The 23,845-nt window shown below is 42.8% G+C and overlaps 1 protein-coding gene across 2 annotated transcripts in view; it reads left to right on the top strand.

Annotated features, from left to right (window-relative positions):
* ryk (receptor like tyrosine kinase) overlaps nt 1–23,845 on the top strand; it is a 348,374-nt gene that overhangs the window by 46,686 nt on the left and 277,843 nt on the right. Inside the window, exons 1-2 of one of the 2 annotated variants that reach the window (XM_072255834.1) lie at nt 8,132–8,211; nt 14,914–15,036. Coding sequence is in view for 1 of the 2 variants with exons in the window: in XM_072255833.1 (XP_072111934.1) it covers nt 8,090–8,211 (122 nt within the window). In the remaining variant the exon portion in view is untranslated. Of the gene's footprint in view, nt 1–8,089; nt 8,212–14,913; nt 15,037–23,845 lie in introns of those variants that run through there. The other variant, XM_072255833.1, reaches the window with a different exon arrangement.

Below are 23,845 nucleotides of genomic sequence, written 5' to 3'. Positions count from 1 at the left end.
AATCTCCTATGTGGGACTTTATCAAAGGCTTTCTGAAAGTCCAAGTACACTACATCTACTGGCTCTCCCTTGTCCATTTTCATAGTTACATCCTCAAAAAATTCCAGAAGATTAGTCAAGCACGACTTCCCCTTCGTAAATCCATGCTGACTTGGACGGATCCTGTTACTGCTATCCAGATGCGTTGTAATTTCATCTTTTATAATTAGCAAGCACCTCCTCCTTTTCAATCTGTATGGGTTCGATGACCTCACTACTTGTTTACCTTATTTCCATAGACTCCATGCCAGTTTCCTTAGTAAATACAAACACAAAAAACCCATTTAAGATCTCCCCCATTTCTTTTGGCTCCATACATAGCCGACCATTCAGATCTTCAAGAGGACCAATTTTATCTCTGACTATCCTTTTGCTCTTAATATAGCTGTGGAAGCTCTTTGGATTATCCTTCACCTTGACTGCCAAAGCAACCTCATGTCTTCTTTTAGCCCTTCTGATTTCTTTCTTAAGTATTATTTTGCAGTTTTTATACTCCTCAAGCACCTTATTTACTCCCTGTTTCAGATACATGTCATACATTTCTCTCTTCTTCTTTATCAGAATTCCAATATCCCTTGAGAACCAAAGTTCCTTATTCTTATTCACTTTGCCTTTAATCCTGACAGAAACCAAGGCCTCCCACTTACCAGTCACATCCTTGCCAGAGAACAACCTGTCCCAATCCACACTTTTCAGATCCTTTCTCATTTCTTCAAATTTGGCCTTTTTCCAGTTTAGAACCTCAACCCGAGGACCAGGTCTATCTTTATCCATGATCAAGTTGAAACTAATGGTGTTATGATCACTGGAACCAAAGTGTTCCCCTACACACAATTCCATCACCTGTCCTAACTTGTTTCCTAATGGGAGATCTAATATTGCAGACCCTCTGTTGGTACCTCTATATATTGATTTAGAAAACTTTCCTGAACACATTTTACAAACTCTAACCCATCTAGATCTTTAACAATATGGGAGTCCCAATCAATATGTGGAAAATTAAAATCCCCTACTGTCAGAACTTTATGTTTCCTGCATTTGTCTGCTATCGCTCTGCAGATTTGCTACTCCAGTTCTCGCTGACTATTGGGTGGTCTATAATACAACCCCATTAATGTGGTCATAGCTTTCCTGTTTCTCAGCTCCACCCATATGGCCTCGGTAGACAAGCCTTCTAATCTGTCCTGCCTGAGCACTTTCCCTGACTAGCAATGCCACTCCCCCCCTTCATTCTTCTGCCTCTATCACGACTGAAACATCGGAACTCTGGAACATTAAGCTGCCAGTCCTGCCCCTCCTGTAGCCAAGTTTCACTAATGGCTATAATGTTGTAGTTCCATGTGTCAATCCACACCATCAGCTGCTCTGCCTTCCCCACAATACTCCTTGCATTGGAATAGACGCACCTCAGAAGATTATTACCACTACACACAACCCTTTTATTTGTGACTCTGCATGAATTTTTAACATCATTTATTTTCACCCCCGCTCCACTATCTGCTCTGGCACTCTGGTTCCCATCCCCCTGCAAATCTAGTTTAAACCCTCCCCAATAGCACTAACAAGCCTCCCTGCAAGGATATTGGTCCCCTTGTAGTTCAGGTGTAACCCGTCTCTCTTGTACAGGTCCCACCTGCCCCAGAAGAGGTCCAATGATCCTGAAATCTGAAACCCTGCCCCCTACACCAGTTCCTCAGCCATGTGTTCATCCGCCAGCGTATCCTATTCTTACTCTCACTGGCTTGGTACAGGTAGCAATCCTGAGATTACCACCCTCGAGGTCCTGCTTTTTAACTTCCTACCAATCTCTCTATACTCACTCTTCAAGATCTCCTCACTCTTTCTTCCTACGTCATTGGTACCGATGTGTACCATGACATCTGGCTGATCACCCTCCCACTTCAGAATCCTGTGCACGCGATCAGAAACATCCCTGACCCTGGCACCCGGGAGACAACAAACCATCCGAGAGTCTCTGTCATGACCATGGGGATCTCATGTGGTTTGTACTTACTGGCTGTATGGTGAAAAAGGCACAGACGGTTGAAGAAGTTTGGTATGGGCCCCCAAATCCTAAGAACTTTCTACAGGGGCACAACTGAGAGCATCCTGACTGGCTGCATCACTGCCTGGTATGGGAATCGTACTTCCCTCAATTGCAGGACTCTGCAGAGAGTGGTGCAGACAGCCCAGCGCATCTGTTAGTTGTGAACTTCCCATGATTCAGGACATTTACAAAGACAGGTGTGTAAAAAGGGCCCGAAGGATCTTTGGGGACCCACGTCATCCCAAGTATAATCTACTTCAGCTGCTACCATCCAGGAAACTGTACCACAGCATAAAAGCCAGGACCTGCAGGCTCCAGGACAGCTTCTTCCACCAGGCCATCAGACACTTAAAGTCACTTCAATTCAATTCTTTCTGTTATCTCGCCTGTCTCTGGCACAGCTTATTGTGTAAAGGGACACAATGGTTTAGGAAGAACTTTCTGGAAAATGTCTCACTACCGAGGCCTCATTCGTTTGGCTTGAATACACACTGCCGCTGTCTGTCTCATCTACAGTAAACAGATGTCTTTGGCAGTTTCACTTGACTATAGTTGGCCCAGGCTATTACTGTAACTTCCAAAGGCTGCTGGGGTAGTGGTGGAGACAGATACAATTGAAGCTTTGGAGATTAAATATTAGTTTTTTTGTCACTTATATATTGAAACATATAGTGAAAGTTGGTCATTTGTTTCAACAGTCAGACCTGTGCTGGGGGGCAGCCTGCAACTGTCACAGGCTTCCAGCACCAATGTAGGATGCTCACAGTGTACTAACTCTAACCTGAACCATTTTTTGGAATGTGGGAGGAAGCTGGAGTACCCGGAGGAAATGCTTGTGGTCATGGGGAGAATGTACAAGCTTCTTACAGACAGTGGCAGGAGTTGAACCTCAATCTTACAATTAAAATGTTATGCTATCTGTGACACTACCAGGATGCTAGGTTACCTGAATATGCAGAGAATAGAGAGAGCTGGACCGCAAGAGAGGATAGTTTAATTGGGCACAACATAGTGGGCTGAAGAACTTGATCCTGTGCTGGACCAAGTTGTTTTCCTCATTGGTTTCATTATTTACTAAATCCTAAAGCCTCCACTGCTCCGGCTTACTGCCCTTTTGGTCCTGGACTCTGTCACTACAGGAAGCATCCTCTTCATGTCCACTCTATCTAGGCCTTTTAATATTCGATTGGTTCCCTCCCATCCCCCCCATACTTCTGACTTGCAACAAGTCAAGAGCCAGAGTCATCAAACGCTCCTTATACATTTCCCCTTTTATTCCCAGAACCCTTGGGAGCCTCTTCTGGACCATCTCTGATGCCAGCACATCCTTTCTTAGATAAGGGCCCAAAACTGCTCACAGTAGTCTGTGCGTGGTCTGACCACTGCATAAATTCTTAGTTTTACATCCTTACTTTTATATTCTAGGCCTCTTGAAATGAGTGGTAACACTGCATTTGCCTTCCTTACCACCAACTCAACCTGCAAGTTAACCTTTCGGAATCCTGCACAAGGACTCCCAGGTCCCTCTGCATCATGATTTCCGAGTTTTCTTCCTGTTTAGAAAATAATCTGTGTCTTTATTCCTTCTATCAAAGTGCAGGATCATTCACTGACTTTCCTTTGTCTATCCTGCCTGTCACTTACTCAAAAGAATTTCAATGCTACTGATCACGCATGAAAGTTAATTTACTGTTATATGGACTAACCATATTCTCAGCTTTCTCAGCTTTCCTGAGAAAGCTAAAGAAATTTGGCCTGTACCCTAAAACCCTCACCAATTTTTATAGATGCACAGTAGAAAGCATTCTTCTAAGGTGCATCACAACCTGGTATGGATGTTGTCCTGTCCAAGACCGGAAGAAGCTGCAGAAGATCGTGAACACAGCCCAGCACATCACACAAACCAATCTTCAGTCCTTGGACTCACTTTACTCCGCACGCTGTCAGAGCAGTGCTGCCAGGATAATTAAGGACATGACCCACCCAGCCAACACACTTTTCGTCCCTCTTCCCTCGGGGAGAAGGCGCAGGAGCTTGAAGACTCATACGGCCAGATTTGGGAACAGCTTCTTTCCAACTGTGATAAGACTGCTGAACGGATCCTGACCCGGATCTGGGCCGTACCCTCCAAATATCCAGACTTGCCTCTCGGTTTTTTGCACTACCTTACTTTCGCTTTTCTATTTTCTATTTATGATTTATAATTTAAATTTTTAATATTTACTATCGATTTGTACTCCAGGGAGCGCAAAGCGCAGAATCAAATATCGCTGTAATGATTGTACGCTCTAGTATCAATTGCTTAGCGACAATAAAGTATAAAGTATAACCAAAATTATTGAATGAAAACATTAAGGGTTGATACTGTTTGTTTTGTAAGTTTATGTTCTGTGTGTTATTTAATTGTACATTCTTTAACTGTACTACAACTATGGGAACTTGACAGTAAATAGTATTGATAGTTTAAAGCATTTGCCTCTGATTTTAGTTTGGAAGTAACTGGCTGGAAAACTTGATATCCTGCATTAACTCCACGTTTCGACCTCCCAAGGTCGAAATACTATGATTTATTGTTGCAAACAGGCCCTTCTAACCCAGCAACCCACCTATTCAACTCTAACAAGAAGAACATACAAACTCTTTACAGATGGCTTTGGAATTGAACACCAAACCCCGATGCCCCTAGCTCTAATTGTGTTGTGTTAACCACTACTCTACCGTGTTGCCCTATAGCAGGACATTGAGTATGGCAAAGAACTAAAATGTTTTTTGAGTACTGTGGTATTGTATGGAGCCTCATTGTGTTTTGTGCAGTTTAGTGACTTGGTCAATATTATTAACTAGTGTGGTATGGAAACTCATATGAACAAAATTTGCAACAGAGTTTAAAAACGCGAACACGAGGAAATCTGCAGATGCTGGAATTTCAAGCAACACACATAAGAGTTGCTGGTGAATGCAGCAGTCCAGGCAGCATCTCTAGGAAAAGGTACGGTCGATGTTTCGGGCCGAGACCCTTTGTCAGGGCTAACTGAAAGAAGAGCTGGTAAGAGATTTGAAAGTGGGAGGGGGAGATCCAAAATGATAGGAGATGGTAGGAGAAGACAGGAGGGGGAGGGATGGAGCCAAGAGCTGGACAGTTGATTGGCAAAAGGGATATGAGAGGATCATGGGACAGGAGGCCCAGGGAGAAAGAAAAGGGGGAGGGGGGAAGACCAGAGGATGGGCAAGGAGTATAGTCAGAGGGACAGAGGGAGAAAAAGGAGAGAGAAAAAAAGAATGCGTGTATATAAATAAATAACAGATGGGGTACGAGGGGGAGGTGGGGCATTAGCGGAAGTTTGAGAAGTCAATGTTCATGCCATCAGGTTGGAGGCTACCCAGATGGAATACCCAGATGGTGTTGTTCCTCCAACCTGAGTGTGACTCATTTTTACAGTAGAGGAGGCTATGGATAGACATATCAGAATGGGAATGGGACGTGGAATTAAAATGTGCGGCCATTGGGAGATCCTGCTTTCTCTGGCGGATGGAGCGGAGGTGTTCAGCGAAACGATCTCCCAGTCTGCATTGGGTCTCGCCAATATATAGAAGGCGAGACCCAATGCAGACTGGGAGATCGCGTTGGGAGCAGCGGACGCAGTATATCACCCCAGCTGACTCACAGGTGAAGTGTCGCATTACCTGGAAGGACTGGCTGGAGCCCTGAATGGTAGTGAGGGAGGAAGTGTAAGGGCATGTGTAGCACTTGTTCTGCTTACAAGGATTTTCATTCCAGGACGAAGGAGATGTCCTCCTTTTTTAAAGAAAGGGGCTTCCCTTCCTCCACCATCAACTCTGCTCTCAAACGCATCTCCCCCACTTCATGCACATCTGCTCTCACTCCATCCTCCCGCCACCCCACTAGGAATAACTACCACCCCACCAGCCTGTAATTCTCCGTAACTTACGCCACCTCCAACGGGATACCACCACTAAGCACATCTTTCCCTCCCCCCCTCTGCTTTCAGCAGGGATTGCTCCCTACGCGACTCCCTCGTCCGTTCGTCCCCCCCATCCCTCCCCACCGATCTCCCTCCTAGCACTTATCCTTGCAAGCGGAACAAGTGCTACACATGCCCTTACGCTTCCTCCCTCACCACCATTCAGGGCCCCAGACAGTCCTTCCAGGTGAGGTGACACTTCACCTGTGAGTCGGTTGGGGTGATGTACTGCGTACGGTGCTCCCAATGCAGCCTTCTATATGTTGGCGAGACGCGACGCAGACTGGGAGATCGTTTCGCTGAACACCTACGCTCTGTCCGCCAGAGAAAGCAGGATCTCCCAGTGGCCACACATTTTAATTCCACGACCCATTCCCATTCTGATATATCTATCCACAGCCTGTAAAGATGAAGCCACACTCAGGTTGGAGGAACAACACCTTGTATTCCATCTGGGTAGCCTCCAACCTGATGGCATGAATGTTGACTTCTCAAACTTCCACTAATGCCCCATCTCCCCCTCGTACCCCATCCGTTATTTATTTATTTATTTATTTATACTTATATATATATATATATATATATATATATATATATATATACACACACACACACACACACACACACTTTTTCTCTCTCTCTCTCTCTCTCCTTTTTCTCCCTCTGTCCCTCTGACTATACCCCTTGCCCATCTTCTGGGCTTCCCCCCTCCCCCTTTTCTTTCTCCCTGGGCCTCCTGTCCCATGATCCTCTCATTTCCCTTTTGCCAATCAACTGTCCAGCTCTTGGCTCCATCCCTCCCCCTCCTGTCTTCTATCATTTTGGATCTCCCCCTCCCACTTTCAAATCTCTTACTAGCTCTTCCTTCAGTTAGTCCTGATGAAGGGTCTCGGCCCGAAACGTCGACCATACCCCTTCCTGGAAATGCTGCCTGGCCTGCTGCATTCACCAGCAACTTTTATGTGTGTTGCTTGCAAGGGAGTTCAGGAGTTTTTATCATTTTTCATTGGATCTGTAATATAATTTTATGTGGGTGTTTGTGCTTAAAACAAAGCAAGTTATTCACATGTAGGTACTGCATGGCTATCTTATGCCTTGTCAATGCCCTCAAAGTTCAAAGTACATTACGCAACCTTGAGATGCATCTTCTTACAGGTAGTCACAAAAAAAAGCAACCCCAAAAGAACCCATTTAAAAAAACATGGGGAGAGGGAGAGGGAGAAGGAGAGAGAGAGAGAGAGAGAACATAGAAATCACACAAACAATTAAATTGATCCACTAGCTTCAGACCTGGAGCTTTACGAAAAATCCAATGCCAGGCATCACTGCAGCTCGCACTGCAGTTCAGCATAGAGCTGAGTAAACATCATGAATAAGTGAGCAGAACCGGCCTTTGCCTTGCCTCCGGTTCCGATGCCCTGGCCTTTTCAATCTGTCCCGGCGCCTAAGTTGTCCAAACTTTGGGTCATTACTCACTCTCCGACTATGAAAAAAAATTCATTACTATTTATGTTGTTAGTATATTATGACATTTTGTACTCAAAATACCTTTATATTCAGTTAGAATTTCAAGAGTGAATGGGTGATCTTCTGTTCTTTCTCTGTTCCAGTGAATCTGGAGACAGATTAGTGATGGATTGTGGAGAAAGTGGAGCTGTAATCATTATCTACTACAGAGTAATGCTGACAGGGCTGTATGTTGTTGCAAGCAAAAGGTGACATTTTGAGTGGTGAGGCCTCAGCATCTAGACTCTATTTATCCCACTGAATATACACAGAACAATCTAATGAATGTGCCAATTATATACTATCGGGACTGTATCTTGAAATCTGCTTAACTTTCTTCTGTTAGTACATATGGTGTTGGAAGTCACTTTTGGATAACGATACTTCCAATCTCTTAGGGTAACATTTTTGATGTTCACTGTCAACCATAACTTATAGTTGAAATAGTATTTGTTTTATTTAATTTGCAATGGAGTTAACACTTATTACATGAAGCACTTTTTTTCCTCAACAGGTATTGATGCAGAGTTGTATTATGTGCGGAATGATGTTATTAGTCACTATGCATTGCCTTTTAAATTACTCGTACCAGGGGAGACCAACAGTCTTCATTTTACGTGGCATGCTAAATCCAAGGTAAGCTGTAAGATCATTTCATGGTTCTAATTAAACAGATTGAATTGAATTATATGTTTAAATTTCACCTCTGGTTTTTGCATGTCTTAACAACAGAAATCACACAGAAAGCAAATTGTCTATGTTCGTAACATTATCAATTCAGACTAGTGCAATCTGTAATATAGAAACATAGAAAATAGGTGCAGGAGTAGGCCATTCAGCCCTTCGAGCCTGCACCGCCATTTATTATGATCATGGCTGATCATCCAACTCAGAACCCCGCCCCAGCCTTCCCTCCATACCCCCTGACCCCCGTAGCCACAAGGGCCATATCTAACTCCCTCTTAAATATAGCCAATGAACTGGCCTCAACTGTTTCCTGTGGCAGAGAATTCCACAGATTCACCACCCTCTGCGTGAAGAAGTTTTTCCTAATCTCGGTCCTAAAAGGCTTCCCCTCTATCCTCAAACTGTGACCCCTTGTTCTGGACTTCCCCAACATCGGGAACAATCTTCCTGCATCTAACCTGTCCAATCCCTTTAGGATCTTATACGTTTCAATCAGATCCCCCCTCAATCTTCTAAATTCCAACGAGTACAAGCCCAGTTCATCCAGTCTTTCTTCATATGAAAGTCCTGCCATCCCAGGAATCAATCTGGTGAACCTTCTCTGTACTCCCTCTATGGCAAGGATGTCTTTCCTCAGATTAGGGGACCAAAACTGCACACAATACTCCAGGTGTGGTCTCACCAAGGCCTTGTACAACTGCAGTAGTACCTCCCTGCTCCTGTACTCAAATCCTCTCGCTATAAATGCCAGCATACCATTCGCCTTTTTTACCGCCTGCTGTACCTGCATGCCCACTTTCAATGACTGGTGTATAATGACACCCAGGTCTCGTTACACCTCCCCTTTTCCTAATCGGCCACCATTCAGATAATAATCTGTTTTCCTATTTTTGCCACCAAAGTGGATAACTTCACATTTATCCACATTAAATTGCATCTGCCATGAATTTGCCCACTCACTCAACCTATCCAAGTCACCCTGCATCCTCTTAGCATGCTCCTCACAGCTAACACTGCCACCCAGCTTCGTGTCATCCGCAAACTTGGAGATGCTGCATTTAATTCCCTCATCCAAGTCATTAATATATATTGTAAACAACTGGGGTCCCAGCACTGAGCCTTGCGGTACCCCACTAGTCACCACCTGCCATTCTGAAAAGGTCCGGTTTATTCCCACTCTTTGCTTCCTGTCTGCTAACCAACTCTCCACCCACACCAATACCTTACCCCCAATACCGTGTGCTTTAAGTTTGCACACTAATCTCCTGTGTGGGATCTTGTCAAAAGCCTTCTGAAAATCCAAATATACCACATCCACTGGTTCTCCCCTATCCACTCTACTAGTTACATCCTCAAAAAATTCTATGAGATTCGTCAGAAAACTTTCAAGATTTCTCCATAAGCTGTGAGAGAAGTTGGAGGGGAAGGAAACCATTTTTTGTGCGTCTTTATCCGCTTATAATGAACTTGGGGCAAAAACTTGTACAATCTAGATGCCTTATACAAAATTCACCCCAGAACAGTTTCTTGTACACATCCACATTCCTCCTCTTTCTCAAAGTCTTTTATGATACATCATTAGGGGGGAAGAAAAAGTTGCCCCCAGCACATCCTTGGGTGTGTTGGTTGCAAATGATGCAGTTCATTGTATGTTTTGATGTACATGTAATAAATCTGAATCATTTTTTCTTGAGGTTCTTCAGCTGTCTGCCATTTCAAATTTGATCATCAAGCTACCAGTCTGTATAATTACACATTCATCAACACCTTTTTAATACTCTCCTTTCAATGAATGCTCTTTCTTACACTGACAATTCTCCTGACAGTTTTCAATCGCTGCTCTTTTATTCAGCATACACAGTCTGTTCTACCATTCAATGTGAATACATCAGTATGAACCTAACTCAGGTCTTAACCCCTCATCTGTACTCATAGCTCTGAATTCTCTGATCTTTCAAAAAATTTGATTTCCCTCTTATTAAATACTTTTAATGATCTGGCATCTGTGGTCCTGAGGAAGTGAATTTGGGAGATTCACTAACCTCTATCTGTGTCTGAGGCATACACAGATGAATAAGGTGGTGCTCCTCCACCCTGAGGATGGCCTCATCTTGGCTCAAGAGGAGACCATGCACTGACTTGGAGCAGGAATGGGAATTAAAATATGTGGCCACTGGGAAGTCCCACATGTGGCGGATGGTGTAGAAATGCTCAACCATGTGGTTTCCCAATTTACGATGGATCTCACCAATATAGAGGAGGCTGCATCTGGAGCACCAGACACAGTAAACAGCAGATTCGCTGGTGAAATGTTGCCTCACATGGAAGGACTTTTTGGGGCCCTGAATGGAGGTGAGGGAGGAAGTGTATGGGCAGAGTTAGCTTGTAGAGATAAGTTCCTGGAGAGAGATTAGTGGGGAGGGGCGAGTGGACAAGGGAATCGGGAAGGGAGTGATCCCAGTGGAAAGTGGCGTTGGCGGGGTGGAGAGGAGGTAAAGATATGTTTAGTGGTAGGATCCCTATGGAGATGGTGGGAGTTGCAGAGGATTATTGTTAGTCTGCCTAGTCAGCCATCAACCGTAACCAATGTTCCCTCTAATTTTTAGTAGTCAGTGTGTGCAAAAATCTTATGTTGTGCAAATTTTTTTCCTGTGACAAAAGTGTGTGCGCACTAAATGCACACACAGTTTATGTAGCTTTACAAACTATTTGACATAAAACTGCACAGAATAACAACAAAATAACATTTAGGTCACTCAGTTATTTTTTTCTCTCTCCTTGTCTTTGGCATTTACCCATTCTTTGTAAACTCTATCTGGACTAATAGAACTTCCATCCAATTGATATGGTCTTACTCTCAAAGGGTATTTCACATTTAAAGATGTCTTGTAGGGCATTATGTATCCCATTCCAATAGTCTCTGATGACGGCATTCCCAGAAAATATGATAATGGTTTGCATTTTGATTTCCACAATTTCTCCAGCAAACGGGGGTTATATATTTTGGGTATATACCTCAAGAATGGTTGAAAAGAGATAAATATTTCATGAATGTACTACTGGTGGCTGGTAAAAAGACCCTTACCAGGAAATGGTTATCACAGGAAAGTCCAACTTTAAATGTATGGATTGAAATTACAATGGACATTTACGAAATGAAGATAACAGCATCTGTTAATCATAAGTTGGAACAATTTTATTCATACTGGAAACAATGGTTTTACTACATAACACCTCATAGGCCTGATTTTATTCTCACAAGTCAATGAATATGTTGTTTAAAAAAAAAGATCACTCCCTACTCTGTATGTCCTGATGTCCTGATGAAGGGTCTCGGCCCGAAACGTCGACTGTACCTCTTCCTAGAGATGCTGCCTGGCCTGCTGCGTTCACCAGCAACTTTGATGTGTGTCGCTTGAATTTCCAGCATCTGCAGAATTCCTCGTGTTTGCGTCCCTACTCTGTACATAGTTTTCTTCTTTCGATTGTTTTTTCTTTCCTCTCCTTTCTATCAGATAAATATTATGTGGAGATTTGTGACAAATATGATTGTATAATATATGTACAGTCTCTGAAATACATCTTATGGAAATGTTTGATGATGGAATTCAATAAAAAAATAAATTACAAAAAAAAGAAAAAGAAAAACTTGGACAGGTACATGGATGAGAGGTGTATGGAGGGATATGGTCCAGGTGCAGGTCACTGGGACTAGGCAGAAAAATGGTTCGGCACAGCCAAGAAGGGCCAAAAGGCCTGTTTCTGTGCTGTAATGTTCTGTGGTTCTAAGATAGCTTTTGATTCTCATTAACATATCCAAATGACATTCACCTAAATGGTTTCTCAGCTTGTTTTTGAGTTGATTCATTAGGCTAGAACCTCACTCACAGTCCACACTAGACGCAAGAAAGGTTCCCCCAATGTCCATCAACTGTGCAAGGTCGCAAAACTGTTCAAGTACAAATGCTACCATTTGAGCAAAGTTTGAAATCAGTTTGGACTTAATTTTTTCTTGCACGGAAAATTTGAAAGCATTAAACATTCTAACTATTACAGTATTTTCAGCTAGAAAGTCATGATATTTCAGACATAAGGCATTAACTTGTTCATCGCCAAATGTGAAGTCACAATCTGCATTTGCGGAGAAATCAAAAGCTGACCATTCTTGTACCTCATCTTCAGGAAACCTTTCTTCTAAATGAACACAAGGACTGCTTATAAAGGTCAACAGCGAACTTGTATCTACTATGATGTTTTCTTCACGTTGTTGGCTTAGCAAAACTTTTACTTTGTCACTCCATGAAACATTGTCTCCCAGATCCCGGAACAGGCTAGGTGAGGTGACGTAAATTAGTGACGTGCATTGTGGTATTTGAAAAACCGACTAACTAGTTAACAGAAACATTTAGCTGAAAGATTATTTTCAATAGGTATAATTATTAATTACTACATTGTTTTAGGTAACTAACCTTTTGTGTGCACATTAATTTCCTTTGTGCGCTGGTTGAAAAACGTGTGTCCGGCACATACGCACAGCTTAGAGGGAACATAGACCGTAACCCTCCCATCCATGTACTTATCCAAACTTCTCTTAAACCTTGAAATCAAACCTGTATCCACCACTTCCGCTGACAGCTCATTCCACACCCTCACCACGCTCTTGAGTGAAGAAGCTCCCCCTTAATCATTTCACCTTTCACCCTTAGCACATGACGTCTAGTTCTAGTCTCACCTTACTGAAAAAGCCTACTTGCATTTATCCTATGCATACCCTCATAATTTTGTTATACCTCTGTCAAATCTCCCCTCATTCTCCTATGCTCCAGGGAATAAAGTTCTAACCTCGTCAGCCTTTCCCTATAACTCGGGCCCTAAAGTCCGGCAACGTTCTTGCAAATTTTCTCTCTGTTCTTTTAATCTTATTGATATCTTTCCTGTTGATAGGTGACCAGAACTGTACGCAATACTCCGTTAGACCTCACTGACACCTTATTCAACTTCAATGTTACATCCCAACTCCAGTACTCAGTAGTTTGATTTATAATGACAAATGAGCCCAAGGCACTCTTTATGACTCTACCTGTGATGCCACTTTTATGTATCTGTATTTCCAGATCCCTCTGTTCTACTGCATCTTCAGTGCCCTACTGTTCACTGCAGAAATCCTACTCTGGTTTGTCCTACCAAAGTGCAACACCTCACACTTGTCTGCATTAAATTCTGTCCGCTATTTTTTTTTTTAGCCCATTTTCCCTGCTGGTCCAGATCCTGCCGCAAGCTTTGATGGATTTGCTCGCTGTCTTGATGTCATCTGCAAATTTGCTGATCCAGTTAACCATGTTACCATTCAGATCGTTGATTTAGATGACAAACCACAGAGCACCCAGCACCGATCCCTGTGGCACATAACAGTCAGAGGCCTCCAGAAAGACAATCATCTACTACCACTCCAGCTTCTCCTGCAAAGTTAATGTCGAATCCAATTTACTATCTCACTTCAACCAATTTCCCCTGGGATCAATAAAGTATGACTATGACTATGACTTTGAATGCCTAGCAACTGAGCCTTCTTGACCAACCTGTCAAAGCCCTTGCTAAAGTTCAGGTAGACAGCATTCTCTGCCTTTCCTTCTTCAAGTTTCCTGGTAACCTCATTGAAAACCTTACTTATGATTGGTTAGATGGGACCTACAGAAAGTCACATTAACTATCCCTAAAATCAGTCCCTGTCTATCAAAATCTAGATTTATGGTCCCTTAAAATATCTTCCAATAACTACCTACTGCTGATGTCAGGCTTTCTTAGCTATTCTTAGACAATAGAATATTAGACAATATTCTTAAACAATAGAACAATATTAGCTCTCCTCAAACTCTCCGACACCTCACCCATGGCTAATTAGGTTTTACATTCCTCTACTAGAGCCCCTTCAATTTCTGCACTAGCCTCCCATGAGATTCAAGGGAACACCTTGTCAGGTCCTGAGGGTTAATACAATTTAATTTGCCTCAGGACACAAGCACCACCTCCTGTAATCCATATACGGTCCATGATCTCACTGCTGTCGTGCCTCAGTTCTATAGACTCTGTCCCATCTCCCGTGTAAGTATAGATGCAAAAAATCCATTTAATTCAAAAGTCCACGCTGTTGCTGTTTTTTAAACATTCTGATTTAACTGCATCTGGGGTATTGCATTCAATTCTGATCACCCCATTATAGAAAGAATTTTGAGGTTTTGGAAAGGGTGCAGCAGAAGTTTATCAGGACGCTGCCTGAATTCGAGGGTTTTTGCTCTAAGGAGAAGTTGGATAAACTTGGGTTATTTTCTCTGAAACAGGGAGGCTAAGGAGAGACTTGATGTAACCGTATAAACTCGTGAGAGGCATAGATGCAGTAGGTAGCCAGTATCTTTCCCAGAGCTGAAATGTCTAGTACTAGCAGGCATACATTTAAGATGAGAGGGGGTATTTTTTTAAGCAAAAGATAGTGGTGGATGCCTGGAATGTACTACCGGGGTGATTATGTAGACGGATATGATGGAGGTGTTGTAAGAGGCTCCTAGATACATGAATGTGAAGAGAATGTAGAGATATGGACATAGTGTAGGCAAAGGGGATTAGTTTGCCCACATGTTTAATTATTTTAATTAGGTTGGCACAATGTGGTAAACAGAAGGGCCCGTTCCTGTGCTGGATTGTTCTATGCAGTAGAAGTGATAAATGTGATTCAGTCCCGAAAAATGGAAGTTCGTGCATTTGGGAAGGTGCAGTAAGGTAAGAAAATGTACAATATCCAAAGATACTAAGTAGCACAGAAGAGTGAAATGTCCATATATATGGTGGATTCTGGTTAATTGCATCATTGGTTAATCAGGATGACCACTTATTTAGGACAGCTCTTAAAAGAATGAAAACTATTTGAGAAAATTGCTCGGATTCCTGAAGTTTATTTGGGACACTATGCCACTTAATTGGGACAGGAAACTTGTCAAATAGGTTCTAACTAGCATCAGTTGTACATGCCTGTGTGGCCGTTAGATGCCACACCATGCTTAGAACGAGCAGTTTTTAAATAGTGTTAGTTTTCTGTATGTATTCAAAGAGCAGTGATTTTTGCCACTGATAGTTGATGAGTAATAAACAATAAGACAATTATGAACTCTTTTGTTCACTGCGCTTTCAAGCATTCAGGCTTGGAGTTGCCAGAAATGGCCGGGAGTGAAAATGAAACTATTTCACTACTTCAACAAATGAGGAACTATGAAGAATGTAAAGTATTGGTGATCATCTTGAATGTTACAGTAAAAATGAAAATTTGGAGGATGCATTCATCGATAGCGTTATATGAAGGTGGTCGATTATCTGCACTAGGTGTCTGCACATACTTTCTTCATGCATACAAATTCCTCCATCAAAAACTATTTGGAACTAATACACAGTCTTATAGTACTGTAGTACTGTTGGTAGTGTTCTAATTTGTTCTGTATTTCATTCAAATACATAAACTGTTTCTTAGTTTATCTTTTTATACCTTTTTAGTTATTTCTGTGAAACTTCAGCTCATCAGAGCAGCTGTTTAATTGGGCCAATATGTATTGGTTCTGATGTGTCCCAATTAACCAAAGCCCACTGTACTGAAATGTAGCAGAGCATTTAAGTAGGTGGACTGAAAAGACACAAAGCATGCTTTCCTCTGTTATGTTAGGCATAGAATAAAAGTGCAGAAAGATATTGCTAGAATGGTATCCAGTCCTGGTTATGCATAACTTGAGTACTTTGTAGCACGATGAACACAACTACACAGATGTGGTCACCTTTGTCTGTGCTGTGGCCTCTGGTGTCCCATATCCTTGCCACTTGTTTCACGTTGATGGGCTGTTGAGAGAGCTGCAGCATGCCAGCAGGCCCTACAACCCACCTTGTGGACACAGACCAATGTACAAACGAGTACACTAATCCTATTTTATTCTCTTGACGTTCCCCTCAGCTCCTCCAGGTTCTACCATTTACTAGCACATTAGGGGCAATTTACAGATGCCAATTAATCTACCAACTTGCACGACTTTAGATAATAGGAGGAAAATCTGGAGTGCCCAGAGGAAACCCATGTGTTTACAGAGAACATGCAATTTTGAAAATGCTAGCACCTAATGTTAGGATTGAACTTGGGCAGTGAGGCAGTGGCTCTTACCAGCTAGGCCACAATGTTATACACTTAGCAGCATGACTCAAAACCATATCATTAAGTCCACAGGCTGTTTTGTGAGCAGCTTGTATTTATCAGGAGTGTTTCTTTATTCTTGTGGGGCTGAACATTTTAAAGGCAATTGCACTTTGTGTTGCATGTTTCAGATCAATGAAATGAGTTGGTAATTCAACAGAAAATTCAAGTAGCAAAACATTTTTTACAATAACTTCAACTGATATACAAAGCAGCAACTTGCTCAGAATATTTGTGTACTCAAATCAGTAAAACCAGAGTGCAGATTTGTATTATATACATCAATCAGTTTAAAATTTGATCAGTCAGACAACCATAACTTGGTATTATTGCACTCTGCACACAAGTTGTTCCTGTCCTTGTGATCTTTTGACATCACTAGCATGCCACGGAGAAATGTTTGGGAATGGTGTGTAGCAGTGGGAAGGTTCATGGGGCTCAAGAGAATAAGCTTGAATTTCATGCAGGAAAGAGGATATAAGCCATGTTATCAGGTCTAGTGATGGAAGTCTCTTTCTCTCTACTATCCATATCCTCCTCGATCTCATTCACTGAGAAGATTTGGTTTATCCATGAGCCTTCTCTTGTACTTCTACAAATGCTACAGAAAGTATCCTGATGAATTGCATCCCAGCTTGGTATTAGCCATTGCTCTGTTCTGGACTGATGAAAGTGGTAAACACTGCCCATTCCAACATAGACTCTTCTTCCTTCCATCCAGCCCATCCGAATGTTACGTTGCTAACAGTAACAAGGGTGCCTGTCAATCTGCCATTCTCTTTTGTTCTTTCTGTCTTCTAGAAGAAGATACCAGAGTTATGAAAGCCTAGATGACAAAGACTGAAGAATAGCATCTTCCCTACTGCTATCAGAATTCTGAGCCATTCGTGTCTTGAACATCCATTTCCCAGAAGTGCTGCTGAATTCCCAGATATTCAATTCTACCACTTCTGTTATTGTTACTTCAGTACTTCTTTTTACACTACTTCAGATTACATAACCACCTTTATGCCATTCTGTTGCTTTGCCCTTGTTGCTGTATTTATTTTGTATTATTATCTTGTACAGAATTTCTTGCAAGCATGGAATTTCATTCCATCCCGATATATGAGAATATTAAATCTGATCAAGTTCAAGTTATTGTACACTGCCAAATGAAACAACATTCCTCTGGACAAAGATACACAAACAGGAATATTACCACAAATAATTTAAGAAATAATGTGCATTTACGATACAAGTCAAAAAGTAAACTGTGTATGCCACTGGCGCTTCATAAATGATAAGACCTGGGTGGTGGCAGGACTTGGGTAGTCTTATGGTCTGGGGAAAGAAGGTGTTTCATATCCTAACCTTGTCCTTATACTACGGTACCTCCTACCTGATGGTCGGTAATCAAAAAGATTGTTGGATGATGGGAAAGGATCATTGACAATACTAAGGTGTGCTAATTGAATGGGCAAAGACCTGACAAATGGAATATGATGTAGGCAAAAGTGAAATTGATTATTTTGATGGTGAAAGTGGAAACAACCACATGATCCTAGACATCCCACCCTGCACAAACTCATTTCAGGGAGGTCTCAACCAGAAGCCTCAACCTCATAGCAGTCTGTGTCAATGAATTCGTTAATTTTGCAAGACATCAGATTCACAAGTGTTTTATGAGACAGCTGACTTCTGAATTCTGTTTTAATGTGCCATGTTCACAATAGCTGCTGTCCTGGTTAATGAGCAGGCATAGTTTTTTGCTATTTCTGAATCAGGAAACATTTTCCTGAATAGCTTGCCTGTGTGCTTCCACACCTGGAATGGCAGGTTATGCTCAAGATGTAAAGTACAGCTCAGATCTAGTGACCTTCTCTGTCAGACTTTGGTTTTCCGCTGAAAAGAACTGTGAAATACTTGAGCAGCCTTCCCTGCGCTTAGCCTCCCTAATATATTGTGGTCCCTAAAAGAAATAAAAGCATAAGGTGTATCCTTATTACAGGTGTGCGCCGCTTAAAGTCCATTAGGACAACGTCCGATCGCATAAGCGTCCATAGTAACACACATATTGCCTGCAATAGTTGGGATCAGAAATTACTCTTTTACATCGAAATGGGGGATTTTAAATGAGTGATTTAGAAGTTCTGTATCTTCAAGTTAAAGTTTATTGTCATCTGGCTGATTGTCCACAAATGAAACAATCTCTGTCCGGACACGTAGCCACAATACATATATCATGCATACCACATAAAACAGTATATTACCATATTATTTAATAAAGTGTAATTCAAACTGCATATAAAGTGTGTAGCACAGGTAAACAGTTCACTGTCCTCATGACGAGACCTCGGTGGGGGCCGGATATTTATTAAAAATTGATTTTTCTTCTGAAAACGGCTGCGCTTAAACCTAGCCCATCGCGGGCTTCGATGTACCTGTAAGTGGAAGTGTTTCAAGAAAACCCCCCCGAAGAATTTGCTTGCTGCAAGCGTGTTTTTAAAGATGTCTTAATGGACGATTTTGGAATTTTGCTCCAATTTAAATCCTGCTCTAACCACCTTAAAGATGCCAACGTCTGTACAGGACAGTCTCGCGTAGTCAGGTTGTCACTGCCAGCCTTGGGAATTTCTTTGCCAGGCTTTTGTACTTCATCACCGACAGTTGTCTGGATGATTTCAGCGTCATTACAGACGGCAGTAACTGAACTGATGGACTATGGGGGGGCGAAGGGGGGGGGGAGAGAGAGAGAGAGAGAGAGAGAGACAGACAGAGAGACAGATACTGACTGACTGACTGACTGTAAAGCCCGCCCACAGAGAAAACTGATAGGTCTACTTAGCACAAAGAGAGACCAAGCAGGATTTATTCATTTTCTTTCTTTCTTTTTTTTCCCCGCTTCCTCTCCCACTCTGAAAAATTGATTTCCGGGATATTGTATGTAATTTGCGGGCATCAGGGAGCCGTTACCGATTTGCAGGAGATTCCCGGAACTCCTGGGAGAGGTAGGATGTCTGTGATCCAAAAGGTGAGACGTTTCAAAGCCCCAAGTGCAAAGGGATCTTGGTGAATGATAGTATGCAGCTATGGGAACAAATTGGGAGAACAAAGAGAATCATAACATTTAGTGTGAGAGGGAATAAATACAGAAGTAGCAGATTATGCTTCAGTATAAGGGGCATTCGTAAGGTCACAACTGAAATAGCGTACAACATTGGTCTCTTTAAGATAGTATGTTAATATTTCGTAGGCTGGGATGGCCGATTGAGGAAAGTTTGGACAGGGTTGTATTTACTGAAGTTTATAAAAGTGCAAGGAGACTTGATTAAAACATAGAGATACTGGGATGGTCTTAATGCTGTAGAATGAAGAGCAAAATACTTGAGAGTGTAGAAAGGATCACTGTTCAAAAATTGGAGGATGCTCACTCTGACAGAATTGTGGCAGAATTTCTTGTGAATATTATGAAATTCCTCTTGGATCATAGATTTCTCTTAATAAAGCATAGAACCATAGAACACTACAGCACAGGAAATAGGTCATTCGGCCCTTCTAGTCTGTGCTGAAACTTTATTCCGCTAGTCCATTGACCTGCACCCAGTCCATAACCCTCCACACCTCTACCATCCATGTATCTATCCAATTTATTCTTAAAACTTAAGAGTGAGCGCGCACTTATCACGTCAGGTGGCAGTTCGTTCCACACTCCCACCACTCTGAGTGAAGAAGTTCCCCCTAAGCCTTTCCCCTTTCACCCTAAAGCCATGTCCTCTTGTATTTCTCTCTCTTAATCAAAGTGGAAAGAGCCTACTCGCATTTACTCTGTCTATACCTCTCATAATTTTGTAAATCTTTATCAAATCCCCCCTCATTCTTCTAGGCTCCAAGGAATAAAGTCCTAACCTGTTCAATCTTTCCCTGTAACTCCACTCCTGAAGACCCGGCAACATCCCAGTAAATCTTCTCTGCACTCTTTCAATTTTACTGATATCCTTCCTACAGTTAGGTGACCAGAACTGCACACAATACTCCGAATTTAGCCTCACCAATGTCTTATACAACCTCACCATAACATCCCAGCTCCTATACTCAATACTTTGATTTATGAATGCTAGGATGCCAAAAGCTTTCTTTACAACCCTGTCTACCTGTGATGCCACTTTCAGGGAATTATGTATCTGCACTCTCAGATCCCTTTGTTCCTCCGCACTCCTCAGTGCCCTGTCATTTACTGTGTATGTCCGACCTTGATTTGTCATAGAACGTAGAATAGTACAGCACAGTACAGGCCCTTCGGCCCACAATGTTGTGCCGACCCTTAAACCCTACCTCCCATATAAGCCCCCCCAGCTTAAATTCCTCTCTATACCTGTCTAGCAGTCTCTTAAATTTCACGAGTGTATCTGCCTCCACCACTGACTCAAGCAGTGCATTCCACGCACCATCCACTCTCTGAGTAAAAAACCTTCCCCTAATATCCCCCTTGAACTTCCCACCCCTTACCTTAAAGCCATGTCCTCTTGTACTGAGCAGTGGTGCCCTGGGGAAGAGGCACTGGCTATCCACTCTATCTATTCCTCTTAATATTTTGTATACCTCCATCATGTCTCCTCTCATCCTCCTCCTCTCCAAAGAGTAAAGGCCTAGCTCCCTTAATCTCTGATCATAATCCATACTCTCTAAACCAGGGAGCATCCTGGTAAATCTCCTCTGCTTCCACATCCTTCCTATAGTGAGGCGACCAGAACTGGACACAGTACTCCAAGGGTGGCCTAACCAGAGTTTTATGGAGCTGCATGATTACCCCACGACTCTTAAACTCTGTCTTTCGACTTATGAAAGCTAACACCCCATAAGCTTTCTTAACTACTCTATCTACCTGTGAGGCAACTTGCATGGATCTGTGGACATGTACCCCCAGATCCCTCTGCTCCTCCACACTACCAAGTATCCTACCATTTACTTTGTACTCTGCCTTGGAGTTTGTCCTTCCAAAGTATACCACCTCACACTTCTCCGGGTTGAACTCCATCTGCCACTTCTCAACCCACTTCTGCATCCTATCAAAGTTTCTCTGCAATCTTCGGCAATCCTCTACACCACCAACCTTTGTGTCGTCTGTAAACTTGCCAACCCACCCTTCCACCCCCACATCCAGGTCGTTAATAAAAATCATGAAAAGTAGAGGTCCCCGAACTGATCCTTGTGGGACACCAGTAATCACAACCCTCCAATCCGAATGTACTCCCTCCACCACGACCCTCTGCTTTCCGCAGGGAAGCCAATTTGGCCAAACTTCCCTGGATCCCATGCCTTCTGACTTTCTGAATAAGCCTACTGTATGGAACCTTGTCAAATGCCTTACTAAAATCCATGTAGATCACATCCACTGCACTTCCTTCATCTATATGCCTGGTCACCTCCTCAAAGAACTCCATCAGGCCTGTTAGACACGATCTGCCCTTCACAAAGCCATGCTGACTGTCCCTGATCAGACCATGATTCAGTGCCCATAGATCTTATCTCTACGAATCTTTTCCAACAGCTTTCCCACCACAGACGTAAGGCTCACCGGTCTATAATTACCTGGACTATCCCTACTACCTTTTTTGAACAAGGGGACAACATTCGCCTCCCTCCAATCCTCTGGTATCATTCCCGTGGACAACGAGGACATGAAGATCCTAGCCAGAGGCTCAGCAATCTCTTCCTTCACCTCGTGGAGCCGCCTGGGGAATATTCTGTCAGGCCCCGGGGACTTATCTATCCTAATGTATTTTAACAACTCCCAACACCTCCTCTCCCTTAATATCAACATGCTCCAGAACATCAACCTCACTCATATTGTCCTCACCTTCATCAAGTTACCTCTTATTGGTGAACACTGAAGAGAAGTATTCATTGAGGACCTCGCTCACTTCCACAGCCTCCAGCCACATCTTCCCACCTTTATCTCTAATTGGTCCTACCTTCACTCCTGTCATCATTTTTTTCTGCATGTAATTGAAGAATGCCTTGAGGTTTTCCTTTACCCTACTCGCCAAGGCCTTCTCATGCCCCCTTCTTGCTCTTCTCAGCCCCTTCTTAAGCTCCTTTCTTGCTAACCTATATTCCTCAATAGAACCATCGGATCCTTGCTTCCTAAACCTCGTGTATGCTGCCTTCTTCCACCTGACTAGATTTTCCACCTCACTTGTCACCCATGGTTCCTTCACCCTACCTCACCAGGACAAATTTATCCCTAACATCCAGTAAGAGAGCCCTAAACATCGACTATATGTCCATAGTACATTTCCCTGCAAAAATGTCATTCCAATGCACACCTGCAAGCTCTAGCCTTATGGCCTCATAATTTGCCCTTCCCCAATTAAAAATTTTCCTGTCCCTTCTGATTCTATCCTTTTCCATGATAATGTTAAAGGCCAGGGAGCGGTGGTCACTGTACCCCAGATGCACACCCACTGAGAGATCTTGACCTGACCCGGTTCGTTACCTAATACTAGTTGGCCTGTCAACATATTGTGACAGGAATCCGTCCTGGACACACTTAACAAACTCTGCCTTGTCTAAACCATTGGAACTAATTAGGTGCCAATCAATATTAGAGAAGTTAAAGTCACCCATGATAACAACCCTATTATTTTTGCACCTTTCCAAAAACTGCCTCCCAATCTGCTCCTTGGTATCCCTGCTGCTACCGGGGGCCTATAGAATACTCCCAATAGAGTAACTGCTCCCTTCCTGTTCCTGACTTCTACCCATACTGACTCAAAAGAGGATCCTGCTACATTACCCACCCTTTCTGTAGCTTTAATAGTATCCCTGATCAGTAATGCCACCCCTCCTCCCCCCCATCCCTTTTAAAGCACTGAAATCCAGGAATATTGAGAATCCATTCCTGCCCTGGTGCCAGCCAAATCTCTGTAATGGCCACTACATCATAATTCCATGTATGTATCCAAGCTCTCAGTTCATCACCTTTGTTCCTGATGCTTCTTGCATTGAAGTACACGCACTTTAGCCCTTCTACCTTTCTACCTTTCCACCTTTCCACCCTTTATTCTGCTTCTCTTTCCTCAAAGCCTCTTTATATGTTAGATCTGGCTTTACTCCATGCACTATACTTGCAGTTCTTGCATGACCTTTATCCTCCTCCACCTCACTATCTGCTCTCACACTCTGGTTCCCCTCCCCCTGCAAATCTAGTTTAACCCCCTACCCCTGGAGCAGCACTAGCAAACCTTTCCGCAAGGATGTTAGTTCCCATCCAGTTCAGGTGCAACCCATCCCGTTGGAACAGGTTCCACCTTCCCTGGAACATGGCCGAATTGTCCAGAAACATGAAGCCCTCCCTCCTGCACCAACTCCTTAGCCACG

This window comes from Mobula birostris, chromosome 4 (assembly GCF_030028105.1).
Source record: "Mobula birostris isolate sMobBir1 chromosome 4, sMobBir1.hap1, whole genome shotgun sequence".
Classification (NCBI taxonomy): domain Eukaryota; kingdom Metazoa; phylum Chordata; class Chondrichthyes; order Myliobatiformes; family Myliobatidae; genus Mobula; species Mobula birostris.
This window is presented reverse-complemented; position numbering and strand designations above follow the sequence as displayed.